The 21321-nt window shown below is 38.3% G+C and overlaps 1 protein-coding gene across 1 annotated transcript in view; it reads left to right on the forward strand.

Moving 5' to 3' along the window:
- Snx24 (sorting nexin 24) overlaps positions 1–21321 on the forward strand; it is a 155642-nt gene that overhangs the window by 79868 nt on the left and 54453 nt on the right. The window contains exons 2-3 of the mRNA XM_027949362.2: positions 2314–2397; positions 14665–14769. Coding sequence (XP_027805163.1) covers positions 2314–2397; positions 14665–14769 — 189 coding nt within the window. The remainder of the gene's footprint in view (positions 1–2313; positions 2398–14664; positions 14770–21321) is intronic.

Here is a 21321-nt window from a genome sequence, read left to right on the forward strand (position 1 = left end):
CACATTTTAGGCCCTCAGAGAAGATCTGTTGAGTAAATAAACAAATAAATACCAGATACTATGCTGGGTGCCATTCAACACCATCCTGTGATGACACTGCCTTCCAAGGTGACCTTAGAAGTCTGTCAGGAGAGCAAAGTGAGAAAGAGCTTTTTCTACGAAGCAGGGAGAATAGATGTTCGACAGTCGAAACAACTAAAGAGAAAGGTCTGGTACAGCTATTCAGGAAAATAGGGTTTATGAAAATGATTCCACTTTTTGCTTCTCTTGGCCATAGAAATCCTAGTTAACCAACTTCCTTTTAAAGATATTTTCCCTGAATTTAGAAGAAAAAAGTCTTAACAGTATTGGTATTCTGGATGTTTTTCCCACAGGCAACATGATAAAGCATTGAAGTTTATCATGTACTTTCCTTGTGTGTCTGTATACATCCTCCATCCCTCTGCCTCCAATGTGAACTTGGTGCTGGTGGAAAGGAATCGTGGAGCCTTGGTGTTGGAACTCTCTGATCAGGAGGAGGGGTGACCTTCCCTGGGGCAGCCATTTCAGTATGTCTTGTAATTTCACCTTCAAGGAGGCACTTGAAGGGCTGACCTAGTATGGAGAGCCTGGCTGAGTCTTCAACCTTCTCTCTGCTATATGGATTCTGTGACAAATGTGCCAATTAAAGTGGTGGCTTTGTGATGAAGCCTCAAGTAACGAGACCCAGAACATATCTCCGTTTACTTCACATGGCTCAGCAGATGGAAACTACTTTCATTGCTACCACATTGTCCTGATTTAAATCAGGGTCCTGACACTGAAAAGGGAACTCTGCAGCCGATTAGCCAAGCCCCAAGTTAAAACTGTGTTGCTCTTGTTTGTATTTCTCAGGGTGTTTTCCTGATTCTATTTCTGGCAGAGTCTTTGAAGAAGAATAGTTTTCTTTTGTGAATTAGTAAATGGAATTTTTTTTAAAAAAAATAATGGATGTGTATCTGAGAGCTTGAAGTATATGCATGTGCTTTTTGAAGAAAATATTTTCATTAATTCACCAAAGAAAAGTATTTGTTTAGGAAGATTTCTTGAAAAAAAAAGTTAAGATAAAATATCCTTTAAATTGGTAAAAATTTCCCATGTATTTAAAAACAGGTTATGTAAACCAAATTGGCAACAGAATATTTTGCTTCTAGTTCAAGGAAGCACAAAAATGCTTCATGTTTCATGACCTAATTTCTGGCTTTCTAAAATAATCATATTTACATATAAGGCAGAAATATAGAACCATAGAGATCTATTTTTTGAATGAAAGCATGTGATGTTGTATCTTACATGTTAAATTTGAATAGTTCTTATTTTTAGGCTTAAAATAAGTATGCTTTTAATATTCTTTAGTGCCATGTGATTTTAACTACAGCTTATTTTTCTTTCCAAAAGTCACTTAAAACAGGAAATGAAGCTTACCAAGTACTTGAACAATATTCTTTCATCTTGGTATTTACAAACTCTCACTTAGAAAAACAAGGCTCATGTGCAAACTCTTGGAATAACAGAGCACCTGCTCTTGAGTTCCTGCCAAGCATCTCTCCCCACTCAACCTGAACATTGTATTTTCATGAGCATTTCACAATATTTCTCATCCCTGTTCCCAGTCTTGACCCACTGACCCAAGAATCAAGAAAATGTCATGTTAGTGCCTACTAATTAGTGCACCCAGAGAGCCTTTTCATCTGGCCTTTCAACCTTCTGGAGGAAGGAGCACAAGCTGTCACTTGCATCATGCAGGGAAAATGAGCCTTTACTACATTTTCCCTGTTTTGCAAACAGCTGAATAAGCCCAGCTGAGCTAGAGATGAATATGCAGGTTAGGAAGAAATTAACCTAAAATGCACTAGTGTTTGCATGACAGTGTTACAGATGAGACAGTACTGCTTTGTTGAAATACCCCTAATGGACTTCCACAAGCCTGAGTTTTTTAACTCCAGTATTGCTGTTGCCTCACACTTTCATTTCAAAATTATCATAATCATCTGATGAAGTTATTTTAAGGTTAAAAATAAAACAGTTAAAAAAATGAGTAGCATTTCAATGCATTGAAGTTTCCCTTGTTTTAAGACATGTTTTTGGAGAATGCTATAGTTTGTTTGTGAGCATATTTCGTTTGAGTGCTCATTAATCAGTGCTGTTGGGCCAGGGTCTCCTGAGCCTTCTGGGTTTGGGGGGAATCAGCTACTGTAATTAAAGGGATGAAATATATCATGGTCACAAACTTACTGCATCAGACAATTGAGGGTTTTATACTAGTAGAATTAATCTCTTTAATTTTTTCCTTAGGTGTTTAAGATAGAAGTGCTAATGAATGGAAGAAAACATTTTGTTGAAAAAAGATACAGCGAATTTCATGCCTTGCACAAAAAGGTAACCTTTGGTTTTTGTTCTTTGCCTCCTTTTCTCTATATGGCAGATGATATAATGTTAAGACTCCTTTCTGTGGTTCTAGGAGCACTAATATTTCTTGTGTATACATGGTTTCTATTATCATGATGTAAATTTCATTTTAAAATGGATTATTCAGTCTCTTAAAGGTGTGCTTCCTGTGTAGATGGGGTTTCTCTTGGGATCATTTGCATATACAAATCTGAGGCTGCAAACCATTTGTAGTATACTGCATTAAATGTTATAGCTTCTGAAAGAATAAGACCCAGACCCTGTTTTATCCATGAAATATTCTTAATGTTCTGTGCAAAAGGGAAAAGCAAAGTAAACTATCATTTTATGGAACAAATTTATTAAACTCAACTTTTATGTACCTGGATAAGATAATATACATGTATATACATTTTCAAGACTGGGGAACACATGCAAAAGAGGATCATAGATCCTCACCTTCTTTTGAGTTGTAAAGGGCCATTATAAAAGACTGATGTTTCAGTTCTGGAATCTATTTCTCTAAAAGTCTTATATAAAGGAAACAGAATGTAAAAGCAATAACTGAGTTGTAGGGGAAAATGATCAGTAATGAATAGAAAAGTGAACAGTTTTTATCTTTTAACCAAATTTAATTTTTTGCAGGTTACAAATTATTATGGGGGTGCTGAAATTATCTTAATTAGAAATACCTTGTGAAATTGCTCAGAAAATTAACCATATATGAGTCAGTGAAATTTTACTATTTTTTTCATATGTATGAAATATATATGTACATGTCAATATGTATATATGTATTTACCCACCCACATGGACTGTATATATAAAATATATACATACACATACAATGTATGACATAATTCAGTCTCCTTATTGGTTAGGTGAGAATTAGATGATTAGATACTGAGTACATATTAAGAAAGAGAGTCATTTTTTTAAAAAAGATTTCATTAATGACCTCTTCAATTTTCTGGGAAATATCATTGCATAAATAATTTGTGATGGTGTACTAACTCTGTATTTAAACTTTTTAAACATTTTTTTTAAATTAAGTTTTCCCACTGTGTTTAATCAGAAAAATGGAGAATTGAGTATAAACTTTAACAGAATATTGTTGGGAGGTTAGTGAGCCTGTTGCTCTCAGTTTTCCTTTAAGGGGAGCTCCAGGTTGTCTGTATGCTTCTCTGTTAGGACAGCAAGGGATAATTCACAATGAATCCTCCAGTTCAAATTTTGTTAAGCTCAGGTTCACTTTCAAAAATAAAAATAAAAAAGAATTACAGGTGAATAGCTATTTAGGCCAGGTTTTGCCAGCAAATTTTCCAAAGCACCAATTCCAGAGGCTCAAAGAGAAACAAACCTGAAATCTAGGTTTCACTTCCTTCTCATGGAATTCTGTTTTCATTCATTTTTTGAAGGAAACAGGCTCTGGAGAGGTTCTGCTGGATACCTAATGACTTAGTCTCTCCAAGGAGAGAGAGTAAGACCAGCTCTCCCCCCATACCCCACTCATCTTCTGCCAACCAGTCTGGACTAGGCAACCTGTCATGTGTAGGTTCCTTCCTAACTGCCTGGGTCAGCACCCAGTACTGCATGACCCGACAAAGCCCAGCTCTTCTCTCCAGATACTGGGATCGGCTCACAGGAAGCACAGCTGGGTGATTGCCAATTAGGCCAGCTCTGAGCAGGCTGCCCAGGCTGCTGGAATGGAGGCTCACTCACCCTCTTCTCTAATTCAGTTTGTTTTCCTCTGCAGCAAAGGACCTTCTCCCCAGTGATCTAGGCAATTCTTAGGTATTTGAAATCAGAAAAAAATTCCTAGATTTATTAGGACTTGCTCTCCTCTCAATTTCTACAGTTCTATTAATAATTTTAGCTAGTCTCATAATTCCATAACAAAGTTTGCTAGAATTAAAACAGAACAAATTCTCAAATTCTTCAATTTTGCATATTTCTAGCAGCTTTGTTAAAATATTTGTGATATCATTACAGGGACATAGAGACAAAAATAGGTTTGTGGGACAGAGTTTTAGTTGGGATGCACTATCTAATCTTCTGCATTCTAGAGGTGATAGCCACTGCTAGAAAAGTCATCTTTACTTATATTAAAGAGGTAAAGTTTCCTCTACTTGCCCCATTTGACTGTATTAGATTTCACAAAATGCTAACTATAAAGGCAATTAAATACAAGTAATAGTAAGAAGTAAAAAGAAAAATCATTCTGTAATCTTGATTGTAAAAGTGTGTGCTAAGGATTAAATGGGTAAAAAAAATTAATCCAAATATTGTACACAGCTTTATTGATTCTGTTGCCCATGTGTGGCCTCATTCTCTTTTTACAGTTTTCCATATTTGAATTTTGTAACAGGATATGAATGTTATATGTTTACCAAGAATTATGTTCCCTTAAATGTAGTTGAATCGATTGTCATTTAATTTTCTTGAAATATTCAACTATTTCTGCAGTGTATGTAATTTATTCTCTCACCTATCTTGATTTTTCTTACCTTTTACATTACATTTCACTTTTGCTTAAAGTGTTTAACCAGCGTCCCCAAGTTGACTCTAAATAACATATGAGCTATTTGCAAGTGCTTTGCACCTTTAGGATAATGAATGAATAGCTTCTGTCCATGCACCACAGCAACACACACACACACACACACACACACACACACACACACACACACAATGCCGCCTAGCTGATTGTCATTGCTGATTTAAAGGCAGAAACTAAAACCATTACCTACAGTTTGGATAGTGTTAAAGAAAGTCCTTAGTGCTTATTACTTCTCCTGAACTTTTGTAATTGTACTTGTTAAAGTACTGTTTACATCTTTCTTAGAATTGTTTTTCTAACATTTGGAAAAATGTAAGAATTTCTTTCTACGTGTGCATTGTTTTTCTCCCTTCAACTTGCTTTTAAATTATAAACCGAACTCTTTTTAAAATTATTTTTTTGTATTTGTAGATGGACACAATACCTTTATTTTATTTAGTTTTATGTGGTACTGAGGATCAAATTCAGTGCCTCACACGTGCTAGGCAAGTGCTCTACCACTGAGCTACAGCCACAGCCCCATAGCAGATTTTTAATGTAACTGGCAAGCATGAGAGTGTAAGGTTCACAGCACCCCATTAACTTGAACTTTATTTCTTCAAAAATTGTGTTTGTTTATTTGGCAGCACATATGCCTTGTTATTGTTGAATTGGTATCTCTTTAGTTTACTTAATAGTTATATCTTTTTTTTCAAATTGTCTATTTATGTGTGTTCTCATTTATCTACCTGGTCTTATTGTTTTTGCTTATTATTTTGTGTGGCCTTGAAATAAAATATTAGTCATTTGCTGAAAGTATATTTTACCTAGTGGCTATTTAATTTTTGTTATGAAGTTATTTTAATTTGAAAAAAATTTTATATTTTTATGTTTTATAATATGTCCATTTTTACTCTTTTAAATTTGTCATTTCTTCTAGAACTATGATGAGTATTTGATTCTTTTTTTTTTTTAAGTTTCTATAGATTGTTATTTTTTCAAGTGTGAACTCTGGACCACCTAAGTGCTGATTTCAGGATGCCAATCAGACTCTGATGCAGCTCAGAAATCTGCTTATTAAACCAGCCCCCCAGAGGATCTTAATGCTGGTTCATGTTTGATAAATTCTATTGTGGGTTATGTTTTTAAAGAAATTACTTATGACACGGCCCCTCTCACCTATCACACACACATACACACCCACAAGGTGTAGAGCCATACCGCTCAAGGTTTTAAGCCTCAAAGTGCTTCCCTGCATTCTCTTGCCTGCATTATCCAGAATGTCACTAAGTCCTGTTGATTCATTCTTCCAAATATCTATAACATATACCATTTTATTTTTCATTGTGTACTCCTGCCATCCCAGTCCAGAGCTACTGTGGATTAGTGTTGCATTACCCATTTCTGATTCCTGTCTTCTTTCCATTCTCTGCTCATGCAGTTTTCCTAAAGCACCATTTCCATCTCAATTCTTGCACTCATTCTGAAATAGGCCTGTATTGTCTGCCACACTGTAGACATTGACTCTCAAGGCCCATATTCTTAAACTTCGAATGGTATCCTAGTGTCACTATAACACTAAGTGTCACCAAGCACTTAATGGCTTAAACCAACATGCCTTTATTATTTCACTCCAAATGGGTTGGCAGGACTACATTCCTTCTGGGGGCCTTTAGGAGAAAACCAATTTTGCCTTTTCCAGCTTTGAGAAGCTGCCTACCTTCTTTGGTTCATGGTCCTCTTTGATCTTCAAAGCCAGCAATCACGTTCCTCTAGCTTCTGCTTCCACCATAACATCTGCTGTCACATCTCCTCTCTTTGATTTTGACACACCTGCCTCCCCCTGTGGTAGCACTGAGCCCAGTAATCCAGGAAAGGCATCCTATTTCAAGATCCTTTGTTTAAATCTCATCTGTAAAGCTCCCTTTTCCATATAAGGGAATATATTTTTAGATCCTAGGGTTTAGGGATTCTTAGGCATCATTGAGGAAACCATTATTCTGTCTTCCTCAAACTCTTTGCTGGGCTGGTCTTATTTCTCACTGTTCCTCCTAAGAAAATGTCAGCCCAGCCACTCTGTCTCTCCCTGCACCCAGGTATCTGCTGTGAAAATCACCACCTCTCTCTCTTGTCAGGCTGAACATCCTTCTGTGTTCTGACCATTCCAACCAATCCAAGATGGGTCAGTTTCTCCTTCTTCCTTCCATGCCAGCTTCCTTGGTTCCCTAATGTCTTTGTCCTGGAATCTCTTCCATTTAGAATAGAAATTTCTACTTAAACACTCAAAACATCTAAGATAACTAAATCTTAGTCATCCCTAAATTTTGTCAAATTAGAAGATAATTTTGTTTTAAAGGAGGGACCAAGCCTTATCTTTTGTATCTTTCTTGCTGTTAGAGTGTTGGGCACATCTTAGGCATTGAATGAATATTTGGCAAATGGGATATTTGGAGAACTCCCTGCACATTCTCATGTGGAAGTTTATTCCACTGAAGTTTGACTGCTGGTCCCAATAGACCTACCTGGTTCCTTCATAGCTCCCACTGTGCTAGCACAGGATAGGAAAAACCCCACTGCCACCCTGAAACAAAGCAAGGCCCCCCTCCCTCATTCTTTGTAGCAGGGTGCCCTTTCTGCAGGTCAAGCAAGTCTTCTGTGAGCCCTCAAGCTTGTAAATGCCTCCCCTATGCCCCATCTGCCCCTGTCCATGACCCCCGACAGCCAATTAATTTACCATTTTCAATGTTGGTGCTTGAGAGGAGTTTTACCTTTGTAGACCCCCAGATCTCATGCACGGGCAGGAAAACCTTCCCTGCAATGCAAACTGTTAAGCATATTTTAGTTTTCCTGCCTTCCCAGCTGTTTTCTGTCAGTTCCAGCCCACCCTTTTTATTCACCAAAGTTTTCAGTGAAACATGGTGCTGGTTCTCTTTAACGTTAACTGTCCTCATTTTTGTTATTGCCTACATTGGGCTTGAGTCAAATAGTGCATTCTCTTCTATTTAATTTAATGAAGCACACATTTCAGAAGAACCAGAAAACTGCTGCATGGGATCAGACTGAGTACCACGTCATGCACTGCGTCTCTAAAGGGAACCCCGAGAGAATGGGGGTGACGATATGCAGGGAGGGTCGTCTTGCTGCTTTAAATTCTTTTCTTTTCCGTTGTTTTTGTTCATGTGTTTTGGACAAACTATTTCCCATCCTTTCTGTGGAACATGGTTGATTTTTTCTAACCAATGTGTATGCCAGTGTCTATACAGAGTAAGTTCTATGTAGATCCTAACAGGATAGTAAGGAAAAGGAAGCAGTGGCATCAGGAGAAGAGGATTGTGTTTGTGGGTATCCTGGAATCTGGTACTTATCTGCGTGGATCAGAAAGGCCGTGTGCCCGGACGCGGCTGGGCTGGGACAGTTAATCATCTGAGGAAGCGGCAGAGGAGTATTCATCTTGCAAGCAGCTGAGCCCTACTGGAAACACATTGTCCTGGGTTTGTCTCTCATCTAAAGCAATCCATTACTCACCCGCCAGTGTCACAGGTCCGGCCGCAGCGATGATGGGCTTCCTCAGCACTGCTCACATAAATAAAAAGGAAAAATGTTTTCAGTGCTGTATCTATGGGATTCAAAAAAAAAAAAAAAAAATCAAAAGAGAGAGGAGACAGATAATGGAGTTGATTTTCTGAAATATAAGACAAATTGTGATTCAATAATTTCAAAGAAAATTTCTATGTGTGTAAATGGAAACTTAGCAAGCTTATTACCACAGAAAAATTGAGCATCTTGACCTCGTTCTTGTTGGGGAAATCCCTCAAGTAGCACAGAGATGAGATAGCTGTCTGTTCCCTCGCAGGCAGTGCTGAATTCCTCCCTCCTCCTCTCTGGCACTGTCCTCTTCCCCCAGCCCTGGATTGGACAGTAGGTGAACCCCTTTTACAGAACAAAGCCCGCCTTAGGCCACCAGCCCCCTCCGTGTCTATCCAACCGTACTCTTCCTCTCAGGAGTCCTTCTAGGGAACCCCATGCTTCCCTTGGTACCCCTCCTCTCGAGTACCTATGGTCATTGTGTGGTCTGGTCGTGCCCTGCCCCTTCTCCTTGAAACATTTTTCTAGAGAACTTGCTTTTCACTCTCCCCCACCCTCTGCCCTCCCCTCAGAGTTGGGTCTCTCAGCCTTGGCCCTCCTTGTATTTTTCCATTGCAGCATAATAAATTACCACAACCACAGACATATAAGCTTAAAACAACAGAAATTATCTCTAAGTCTCTGTGGGTCGGGAGGCCAGGCCCAGGGGTCCTGGGTTCTCTGCTGAGCATCCCACCTGGCTGAAATCAAGGTGCTGACCAAGGCTGTGGACTCTGAAGCTCAGAGTCTTTCTTCTGAGGTCATTCAGGTGGACTTCCATGCCTTGTAGTTGCAACACTGAGTCCCCCACCCCTTTCTTTCTTTCCTTTTTTGTTTTTTTGGTGGCTGTTGGCCAAAGGTAGGTTTCAGCTCCAAGAGACCATCCTTGGGTCCCAGCCAGGTGATACTCTTACAGCATGGCAGCCTGCTATGACTGAGGCTTATAGAATACAAGGTGGTCATGGAGGTAACTGCCCCAAGGTCTTCACAGGGTAAGGGGGCTCTGCAGGGCATCTGAACCATGGGCCCTTTTCCTTCATTTGGACCTAACTCCTGCTTTCATCTCCTGAAGTTCCATGGCTATAAATACACTTCTACATTCTGATTCCCATGTTTACAGACCTACAGCTGATTACCCATCACCCCAACCTGGGTGCCTGTTGGGCATCTCTGACTCAACATCTCCAAACAGAACAAAGGATATGTTAGGAGTATCTCTGGTTGCATACAATAGAAACTTAACTGGATTTCTTGAGGAAGAAAGAGTTTTATTATTCTTGTACACAAGAAAATTAAAAGTAAGCAGTCCCAGGTGATAGAGCAATTCCACTACATCACATTCTGGACTCCACCTGTAATCCTGCTTCACCAGCCTTACCTTCACAGTTGATTTTTACCCTATAGTTATAACATAGCTGCCATCCTTCCCGGCATTGCTTCTGCATTCCTGGCAGAAAGAAATATTGCTTCTTGTGAGAAAATAGGAACACTGCCTAGTAGACTTGTGCTGCATTTCATTCACAACCCTGTCATATGCCACTGTAATTACAGGGGAACTTAGAAATTCAAGAGTTTTAACTCAGCATGTTGGCACTCTAAATGACATTTTTTTTTTTTAAATTGTTGATGGTAGTGGTGAACTTTTGGTTTTTGGTTTACAAAGAGGGAATGAGTATTGGGCAGGCAGCTAGCAATGGCAGCCACATTCCCCTATTCATGTGGGATTAGATTTGGTCAAAGTGACTCTAAAACCAAAATAATGGTGACACTAACAAATCTCACTTTGCCTGGGCTGTCGAGGCAGTTTTGTGATCATCAGGGACCTGGGCTTTTGTTGCTGTCCATTCTTAATATGCAGCTTCTGCCTCATCATCAAAGGTGGCTGCTACTGTGTGGGTAGTTTAGCTAGCAGAAGGGGAAAAAGAAAAGACAGTAGCCCTACCTTTGAGAACGCTTCCTGAAAGTTGCACATATATGTTTGTTTACCTACCTGTGATCAGAATTCTGTCACATAGCCACACATAGCTTGAGGGGGAGGAGGGTTTGAGAAATGTGTTCCTTATTCTGAATGGCCACATACTCACCTGAGGATCAGGAGTTGTATTCTGTAGAACACAGGGACAGTGGATTTGAGGGGAAAATTAGTCCATGAGCCACTTATCCCAATCTACTACTTTTCAGTAAGGTGACTACCAGGTCACTCATAGAAGGGCTGCCAGGGAAATTAAAAAACCTAAGAAAGGGGCTGGGGCTATAGCTCAATGGCAGAGTGCTTGCCTACCATGTGTGAGGCACTGGGGTTTGATCCTTAGCATCACATAAAAATAAACAAATAAAATAAAGGCATTCTGTTCATCTACAACTACAAAAAAGTTTTGAAAGAAAGAAAATACCTAAGAGGGAAGATCTGTCTTAGAGCTATCCTAATTGCTTCTACTTTGCACACACACCCCGTGACCTTCCATCTGCCATCTCCATGGCCAGCACGCAGTCATAAACACCATCACCTTTTGCCTGGGTTTCTGTAGGCGCTTCTGACTGTTTTCCCTAGTCTTACTCCAGGCCCTGGGTCGTCCATATTGCTCCTGGAACCCAGCATGTTTTCCTTAAAGTCAAAATCATATCACATACCAGCTTCCTGCCTTGCAGTATCTGGCACTGCCACCTCTCATCCAGTCCATCTCCTGCTTTCTAGTTTTGAATACCTGAAGCCTGTCACTCCTATAACGTTCCTCCAGCTCCACACCTGGGTCCCTCACAAACATGATTCAGGTTGCTCCTAGATTCTCCCACCTCACACAGGCCTTCCCAGCTGCTAACCGGTTTCTGATGCTGGCTGTCTTTGCCCTGTTTTATCAACTGCTTACTGTTTGTTACATTTATTGTTAATTGTTACTGTTTATGTAAGCTGTATGCAGCAGAAATGTCCCCAGCACCCAGGAGCATGAAGGAGCTCAATCTGTTGAATATTCCATGACTACCTTCAGGGGCTCCATTTTCTCTGGAACTTTTTTCTGACTGGTGGAAGAATAATGTGCTTTAATGAATTCTAGAACTTACTCAGTGTTTCTGTACTATTTACTTCATGGAACTAACCTCACTTTGGATAGCTCCCCTCCCCAGATCCATGGACTTTCTACTACAACCCAGACTGGTTGTTCTTTAGGCCTCTTCTGCCATCTTTGGATTTCCACCCCAAAGGGGCAGAGCTATGAGTTCTAATCCTATTTCTTCTCCTCTTTGCGTTAAGCTCTGTTTTCTGGAATTAAGTTCTCAAACAAGGCATAGGAGATGAATGTTCTGAGTCTGCATGTCTGAAAATGCCTTCATTCTCTCACTTGATTGGTAGTGTGGTTGGTTGTGGAAGTGCGTTTTCAGGTGAAATCTTTGGGGTATCTTTCCGCATCCATTGTTGCTGTTGAAGAATCAGTTGCCACCAGAGACATGTTTCCCCTGTTTGTGACCTCATGTTTTCCCCTGTGCTCTCTCTATCATTGATGTTCTGAAATCCCAACAGACATATAATATATTTTAAAAAATATATTATGCTGACACCCAATTAATTCTTAATCTGAAGACATAATCTTTTTTTTAGGTCATATGAAAGTGATTTTTATGTCTGGGTTGCATTCTATTCTTAATGGATTATTAAGTCTAATTTCAAACATCCTGGATTTATTCTCTTTATGTTTTATCGTTTCATTGACCCTTTCTTTCCTTTGTTCTACATTTTGGAAGATTTCCATGATTTTGTATTCTACCACTTTTTAAAAAAAAAATTGTGTCATTTTTTAAATTTTCAGAAGATCTTTCCTCTTTTCTGATTGTTTCTTCATTATAGTAACCTGTTCTTTTTTTTATATAGAAGCATATCTTCTCAAGTCTTTCTGCAGGTAATAAAACAAATTGTTAAAGATCTCACCTGTTATTTGATGTGTCTGTTTCTTTTGGGATTAGTTGTTCCATTTGTTGTTGTGGTGGTGGTTGTTATTGTTTTGGTCCCTTTTCTTTCATAGTGCTGGTTTTCCTATGAAACTGAACCTTAATTGCCCATCCACCTAGATTAATTATTCCAGTATTCTCTGTCTTGAATACATAAATCTGCTCCTTCTACTGAGTGGGTGGAACACAGGGCTGTATTTCTGTCTTAGTCTCATCTTGTCCCATTCCCTATGGCTCCTTGCTTTTTTAAAAACACTATCAAGATTAAATCCAGGCATCAGTAACCTTTTTTAAAAGGGTATTTGTTTTTTCCTCTCAAAAAAAGCCTGGCAGTGGGCAGTCCAGAGTTGATATGACAGCTCCAGGAGACTGTCCTGCACCCTGGCCTTTTCTTTCTCCTTAGTCACTTAGAACACCTGTCCTCTGTCTTCAGAATTCCCTCATGAAAATAAATGTTTACAGTTGCTCCATAGGCACATGCTAGGCAGGAAAAGGGTGAAGGGGGCATGGGACTGAAGGTGCAGCCAGTTGAGTCTGGTTCACGTGGAAAGTGTATTTATGGAAAGTCTTTTGCTGTGGCTTCTGATTATATTGCGTTGGCTTCCACTATCCTCAAGGGGCGTTGGGAAATTTAGTTTTTTTAGCTAATAATGAAATACATTATTTCCCCCAATTTTATAGGAGTTCTGTTGTTAAGGAAGAATAGATTTTGAGTTTGCAGCCATTGCCTTCACACTGTGATTTCAGTGGTACTTGGAAGAAGGGAGGAGTCCACCCAGGCTCGGCCTCAATACTTGAAATGGAAGTGCTAATCTTTGAAATGCAGAGTCTTCCTCTTCATGCCTGGAGTGGCTGATGTTGAATGTATTCTTCATAGGGGAAGAATTTTTATTATATGTTTAATGACCCATATTTAATTGTGTGCAATTTCTTATTCATTATGATGCTTTTTTCTTTGCATGTGTTGGGAAGGAGGAACCTTTGCAGGTTTTTCCAAATCTTGAATTGGACCATGAGATTCACTCTATTTTTAGAGACAGTGTGTTAGTCTCCTACTGGTAATGTAACAAAGTACCATAAATGTAGTGACTTAAGATAACACTAATTTATGATCTTGCACTTCTTGAGCTCAGAAGTCCAAAGTGAGTTTTCTGGGCTAACATCCAGGTAGTCAACAGGGCTATGTTCCTTCTGGAGGCCATAGGGCAACATCTGTTCCAGCTTCTAGAGGTTTCCTGGATTTGAGGTCTCTCATTTTAAAGCCAGTCCCCTGGCATCTTTCAGTCTTTTTCTGGCTCTGACCCTCCTGCCTCCCTTTTGTAAGGATCCTTGTGATTGCATCGAGCCTAACCTGATAATCTAGGATAATCTACCTGTTTTAAAATCATTAATTTAACCAAATCTGCAAAATCCCTTTTGCCATATAAGGTAACATTCACAGGCTTAGGATTTGGTCATCTTTGGAAAGGAAATTATTCTGCCTACCACAGGCAACTGTAACTCAATTTTGAACAGAATTTTCTTTATATCATTTCCTGAAACTGCTGCCTAGGAAGACGTAGCTAAGAACTATCATTCAGTTTTCATGAACAGAATATGAACTTAATTGTTAGGGATGTTGGAAAGATTATCCTCCATTCCATTATAGAATTGTCAAGAACCTCTGCAAGCAATATGGTCTAATTCATGTGGCATTTCTAGGGACAGTGGTTATAAACAATTGTATTCGGTTTTGCTTTCTTAGGTGAAAAATATGTGGAAAGACTTTTTATCAGAATATTACTTGAAACAAAATTTTGTTCCATTGATTTCTTTTACAAAATAAATATATTTTTAAAACTTTTTTTTTTTTTTACTTTTTGTCTCGTTTACTGAACTTTTGCTTTTTTCAGGAAAAGTAATTTCAATATGAAATATCAATAGTAACAACTACCAGAACACAACATTCTTGTTCTAAAATCTGAACAGTTAGGACAACTAAGTAACGAATTTTTTTGACAAAATTCCAGCATAATTATCTTCTCCCCACCTTTTATTATTATTATTATTATTATTATTATTATTATTAGCTATAACAGTGTTTTACTTTCTTTTATTGGTTCCCTGCTCATAATGTCATTATAATTTTTTCTCTCATATTCTTGTCTTTATAGCTTAAGAAATGTATAAAAACTCCAGAAATCCCTTCTAAACATGTCAGAAACTGGGTCCCAAAAGTTTTGGAACAGCGACGACAAGGTTTGGAAACTTATTTACAGGTAAGATATGTTTAGATCCTCAGTTAATATAACCTAAATAGTTGTATGTCTTACTATTTTTAAGAGTATATGAGAGTGATAAAAAAATATATAAAGAAGCAAAATATTCTTAATTAAAATAAAGGAAGTTTTATAATTATAAAATGTTGTTGGTGCATTGATTCTAATTAGTTTCTATTTAAAATTGGTTTTTGCTATGGGGAAGTGAAAATATGGTACAAAGGGAAAAACTGACATAAAGAGGACCTATCCATTTTTTAAACTCACCTCTACAAGCACTTTGGTTTTGTGTTTTGTTTTCTTCCCCGGGTTTATTGCTTCCTCATAGCAGCCTCAACCTTCAGGTTTTGGGTGTTTGGGGACAGATTGGTTTAGTAATAAAAAGTGAATTTTTAGTGGACCCCACTAACATACCTATAGAATCACACTGAGGGGGTATCACCTCTAACGAAGCACCTCCTTCTTTGAAAATTAGAGTCTATGTGTAGGAAGAACACATTAGGAGCTCTTCTGCAGCAGAGGAGAAGCAGAACTACCTGAGTGAGACCAAGGCACTCTCCACTGGTGAATGAAAAGCAAAGGGAAAAGGCTGAACAGTTTCAGCTTCTCTGAACTTAAAACCAAAAGCCCCAGAGGCCTGTGGTAAACATTCAGTGAAAACAAAACACAAGTCCAAGACAATGCTCAGGGCAGGGTTGGGATAGGCCACCTGAGGTCAGCTAGTGCTCCTCACCTGAGCCAGAGAGGATCCATGTGTGGGAATGACTGAGGCAGACAGGGCAGGAGCAGAGAAATCTTGCCTCTCAAAAAAAAAAAAAAAGGAGCTGGACTTCACTAAGAGTTAGGAATTCGTGACTGATTCTTCCAAGACATGTTCCGTCAGGGAAATAAGCAGCCACAACTATATTCTTCCTTTAATATCATAGGAAGAGGAGGGAGTGTGTAAAGCCACTGTGCTTTTTCCTCTACAGAGGATGGTTGTGCCTGAATCACTGGTGATTCGATGCTGAGGAGAGGCTGTGCTTGGTGATAAATTCAGAGGACTTCTCTCAGATGGCAGAAGTCTTCTCCTGGCCCCTGTAGTTGGCCTGGTCTTCACACACTGGCATGCTCAAGGCAGCTGGGATGTGTGAGGGGGACTTTCTTCACTGTTCTTGGTCTTTTCCTTTTGGCCTTGGTGGAAGGATTCTTCACCGTCTCTCTCTGAGGGTGAAACAGCTTAAAGGAAACGGGGATCACCAATCACAGGAATGTGTGTGTGGCCGGTTCCCCAGACTCTACGTGACTCCCATAGCTTCAGGCAACACTTCAGAGCAAAAAAACAAACCAAAACCCAAAAAACAAGACTTCAGAAATTGTATGCAAAGGGTAAAAATGCATGTTCTCTATAATTAAATAGAATAGGTAAACAATGCATTTTCATTTGTAAGCCAGATTTTCCACAGATATTGTGTATCTTCAAGCTTTAGTTCCAAAGAAAGCTTTATTCTTTTCCCCCATTGTATTTGACACATGACTTCCATTACTACTCAGTGTAAACATTTTAAGTTGTTTGTACTTTGGATATAAATATGTGGATAAAATCATCTGGCACAGAGAGGAGTTTATAGTGATACTCAAATTGAGCTTAGAATTTTCTATTCTCAGAAATAGGGCTTGAAAGATGTGGTTGAAGGGCCGAGAAGGCTTGTTTCCTGTTGTGCTTTTAATATTCAGTTTGTTGTCACTTCATTCCCCAGAGGAGTTCAAGGGAGTTCTTCTTCCTTTTCTACCTGATTCTATCTGCCCGCAGTGGAGTTAGCCGGAAGTTGCAGAGATGAATGTAAATGCTTTATTAATCCCAGGTGAAAAGCAGACCCTGGCTCTAGGGGTCATTTCTTGATTTTTAGTATTAAAGTTTTTAATAAGATAATATTACTGTTTCTTTTGCTTGCCTGTCTAGCTCCAGTTACATATTAGTCTAAACCCCAGGGAGTGGGTGTCCCCGAGCCCTCCTCAGCAGGCACCATCTTGCTGCTAGTCTGTCTGAAGAGAGTGCTCCTGATTTGGCCCATGAACCTCAGAAAGTACTAGTACCCCAAGCTCAACAGGAGCTTAGCTGTTACGTTTTCTCCAGCTTGCCTCCTACCCATCAGGTATGTTCAGGATCACCCCTCTGACCTTGATTTCCCACCCATAAAACAGGCAGGTCAGCTTTTGTGAGGGTCAGAGGAAAAACCTTTTTCTCTTCTTGAGAGGGCAACCTTCTGCACTCCTAAGAGAGCCCAGGCTGCTCTTTCATGTTAGAGACAGAGAAACTAGGTCTAGTGCTGTTCAGAAACTTGCCTTCTCCTGAAATTACTAGTTAAAAGATTTGGACTGGAGTTTTAGTTTCCTAATGACCAATTTAGTCTCTTTTCCTTGTATATTGTAGATTTTCTAAATTAGGTAAAAATTTTTAGCCTTTGCATATGCCTTTAAGTGGATTAAAAACAAACACTTTATAATCAAAAACTACCAACCCAACTCCCTTGATAGATAGACATATGATTTTTTAAAATAATTTTAAAAAACATTTATTTTTTAGTTGTAGGTGGACACAATACCTTTATTTTATTTTTATGTGGTGCTGAAGATCAAACGAACCCAGTGCCTCATGAATGCTAGAAAAGTGCTGTACCACTGAGCTACAACCCCAGCCCAAAAGCTACTCTCCAGTAGAAATCTTATGTCTTACAGGAGAAAAAAGGATGCACAACAAATAAAAGTAACATGCAATCTCCACGATACTTAAATAATTGTCTTGTAGCATGTAGATGATGGGCTCTAATCAGTGCCTTTTACTTTCCAAAACTTCTGCCAGATTTGGAAATGGTTATTTCCACATAGTCTAACAATGTAACAATGACAGCTATGGCTATTTAGTATTACTTACCATTACTTACTTAGGAATTAAAAGAAAGAAAGAAAGAAAAAGAAATAATACAATGCTATTTAGTAAGTTTTTTAAAAATTTTGTAAGTACACTTTTGAACCATGATCACTTTCCTACTTAACATTTTTAAATCATTTGGTTAGAAACAAATTATTTTAAAAAATTAAATATCCAAGAACACACAGTATCTTAGAACAAAAAAAACTAAGTTAGCCAATGAGAGGTTAAAAGTTACATTGGACATATGAGTGATTTGAAGTATGGCATTCTATCTGATGAACAGTGATTATTATTTCATTTTCGAGAATAATTTTCTATGTATTGAATAGGAAATCTATCTTAGGAAATCTAGCTCTTAGTTGTGTTCATCTTCTTCCCCAGACAAACTCCCTGAGGTTTCACAAATGAGGGAATTGATCCATGTAAAAGTGGAATTAAGTAAAACAAGGTTTTTCTACATGAATGGAAGAACACCAATTCATTTTAATTCCAATAAAAAATTCATGCCAAATAAAAATTTTATGAAGTAGCAAATTTTTGTTTTCCAAAATATATATACAGATGTGCTTCAATTTATGATAGGGTTATGTCCTGATTAAACCCATCGTAAGTTGAAGATATCATAAGTTGAAATGCATTTGACACACCTGACCTTCCAGCATCACAACTTATCAACACAGGAGTAAACTTTAGAGTACTGGTGTATACACCACGGTCACATGGCTGGCTGGGAGCCTTAGCTCACTGCTCCTATCCAGTATCATGAGAGTGTCATACCACATATTGCTAGCCTGAGAAAAAGACCAAAATTCAAAATTAGAGGTACAGTTTCTACAGGATGCATATAACCTTTGCACCATTGTTAGGTTGAAAACTCTTAAGCTGAATCATTCTAATTGAAGTCCATTTGTACTAGAAATTCATCTACTTTGGGAGATGTTTTAACAGGAAGATAAAAACAAGTTAATATTTTACTCTAATTTAATGAGAAATGTTATATGCATATACAGAGTTTTGCTTAAAGATAAGCATTCATCAGGCACTTGTGGTATTTGAGGCAAAAGGGTATATCTAGCTTCAGAGGAGCCTTGAACCATATCCCAGTTAAGTAATCATAGTTATTTTATCCATTTCTCTTTTCTGTTTTCCATGGTACAAGCTTCATTGGGCCCCTTTCTGATACAAAAGGGCTACAGTGGTTCCAGACCTCTCCTACTGTTATCAAATACACCAGAGCCCTAGGGAAGAGTAGGGTCTCTTTTAGTAGTACAATGGAAGAAGGAGAAAGTGCCTTTGCTTAGAAGTCTTCCTGGTCTCATTGGTTTATCTTTGCACATGTGCCTACCTCTGAACCTCACTGTGGCTAGTCAGATTCTACTCTTGAAGCTAGGGGGGAGGTTGGGTCATTTTCATAAGAAATAACTAGGGTGTTCTTGGTAAAAGAAAAAGGAATGTCCTGGGTGTGAGTGGAGGAGCAGAGGCAACCAGCAAATGCACACTCCAGAAAACAGTGATGTTCAGATAACTCAGTATTTATTGATCAACCTCTCTGCATGTACACCTCCTATCCTCTGGTAACCGCTGTTCTACTTTTAAATTTCATGACATCAACTTTTTAAGATCCCACATATGAATGAGATCTTATGGTATTTTTCTGTGCCTGGATTATTTCACTTAAAATAATATCCTTCAGGTTAATCCATGTTGTCACAAATGATAGAAATTCATACTTTTTTATGGCCGAATAATATTCCTTTCCATATACCACATTTTTGCCGCAGTCCAGCTGCAGCAAACTAGCCGGGGAGTGACGAACAACTTGTGTAGATTGATACAGCAGGAATAGGAGCCGTTTATTGCAGGACAGGAGCAGTATTTATACATTCCACACAGCTTATCTAATTAGCATAAAATAGATACATCAGTCAACCAATAAGGAATCTCCACACTTAATGGCTCACTGGTGTTACTTCACAAACCACTCCCTCTGGCATTTTGCCAGGCACCATCCAGACTTGTTTACAGACTCCAACATTTCTCTGGCAAAATGCCAGGCGCCATCCAGACTTGTTTACACACTCTAACAATTTTCTTTATCCATCATCAGTTGATAGACCCTTTGTTTTTATTTGTTAACTATTATAAACACTACTGCAGGAAATATGGAATTGCAGGTGTCTTGGACATACTCATTTTATTTCCTTCAGATATATATACAGGAGAGAGAGAGAACTGAATCATATGATTGTTCTATTTTTAATTTTTTGAGGATTCTCTATACTATTTTCCATGATGACTGTACAAATTTACATTCCTATCAACACTATGTAAGGGATTCTGTTTCTTCACCAGCATGTTTTGTCCTTTGTCTTTTTTTTTTTTTTTTTTTTTTTAATAATAACCATCCTACCTGGAGTGAGATGATCTCATTGTGGTTTTGATTTGCATTGATTATCAGTGCTGTTGAGCATTTTTCATGTATTTTTATCTTTTGGCCATTCATATATCTTCTTTGGATAAATGACTAATTTGAGCTGTCGCCCATTTTTAAGTGGGCTCTTTGGTTTCTGCTGTTGAGTTTTTTGTGTTGCTTATGTGGTCTGGCTTTCACTCTCATGTTAGATATATAGTTCACAAATATTTTCTCTCATTCTATAGGTTGCCTCAGCTCTGTCAGTTGTTTCCTTTGCTATGCAGAAGCTGTTTAGTTTGATATAATCCTATTTGTCTTATTTTGGCTTTTGTTTACTGTGCTTTTGGAGACTAACTCAAAGATATTTTGCTCTTTCCAACATCCTGAAGCATTTATTCTGTGTTTCTTTTAGTAGTTTCATTGTTTCAGGTCATACATTTAAGTCTTTAATCCATTTGTCTTAACCATTTTTAAGTGCACAGTTCTTTTAAGTGCAGCGACTTCACATGCATTTATATTTTTTCACAACCATCATCAGTATCCATTCCCCAAATTCTTTTCATCTTGCACAATTTAAATTCTATCTTCCCTGAACAGTTTCTCCATCCCCCTTAACCCCAGAGCCTGATGGGCCACCACCTTTCTACTTTCCGACTTTATGATTCTACTACCCAGAGAGTATTTGCCTTTGTGACCAGATTATTTCCCTTAGCATAAAGTCCTCTAAGTTCATCTGTGTTGTAGTATGTGTTATAATTCCCTTCCTTTTTAAGATCACACAATATTTCGTTGTATGTATATACCACATTTTGCCTATCCATCTGTTGATTAACACTTGAATTGCTTCCACATTTTAGCTCCTATAAACAGTGCCATTTTGAACATGTGTGTACAACAGCTCTTGAGACCCTGCTTTCAACTCTTTTAGATGTATACCCAGAAGTAGAATAGCTGACTCTTGTGGTAATTCTATTTTTAGCTTTTGAGGAACTGTTGTACTATTGTCCACAGTAGCTATACCATTTTAGATTTTTCACCAGCAATGACAAAGCTTCCATTTTCTTCATATCCCTTCTAACACTAGTTATTTTTATTTTTTTGACAGTTGCTATCCTAATGAATATGAGGTATTACCTCATGACAATTTTGTCTTGTTTCCCTAATGATTATGTATGTTAAGCATCTTTCCATGCCCCCCTAATTTTAAATATGCAAAATAGTAGAA

Source organism: Marmota flaviventris, chromosome 5 (genome assembly GCF_047511675.1).
Source record: "Marmota flaviventris isolate mMarFla1 chromosome 5, mMarFla1.hap1, whole genome shotgun sequence".
Taxonomy (NCBI): domain Eukaryota; kingdom Metazoa; phylum Chordata; class Mammalia; order Rodentia; family Sciuridae; genus Marmota; species Marmota flaviventris.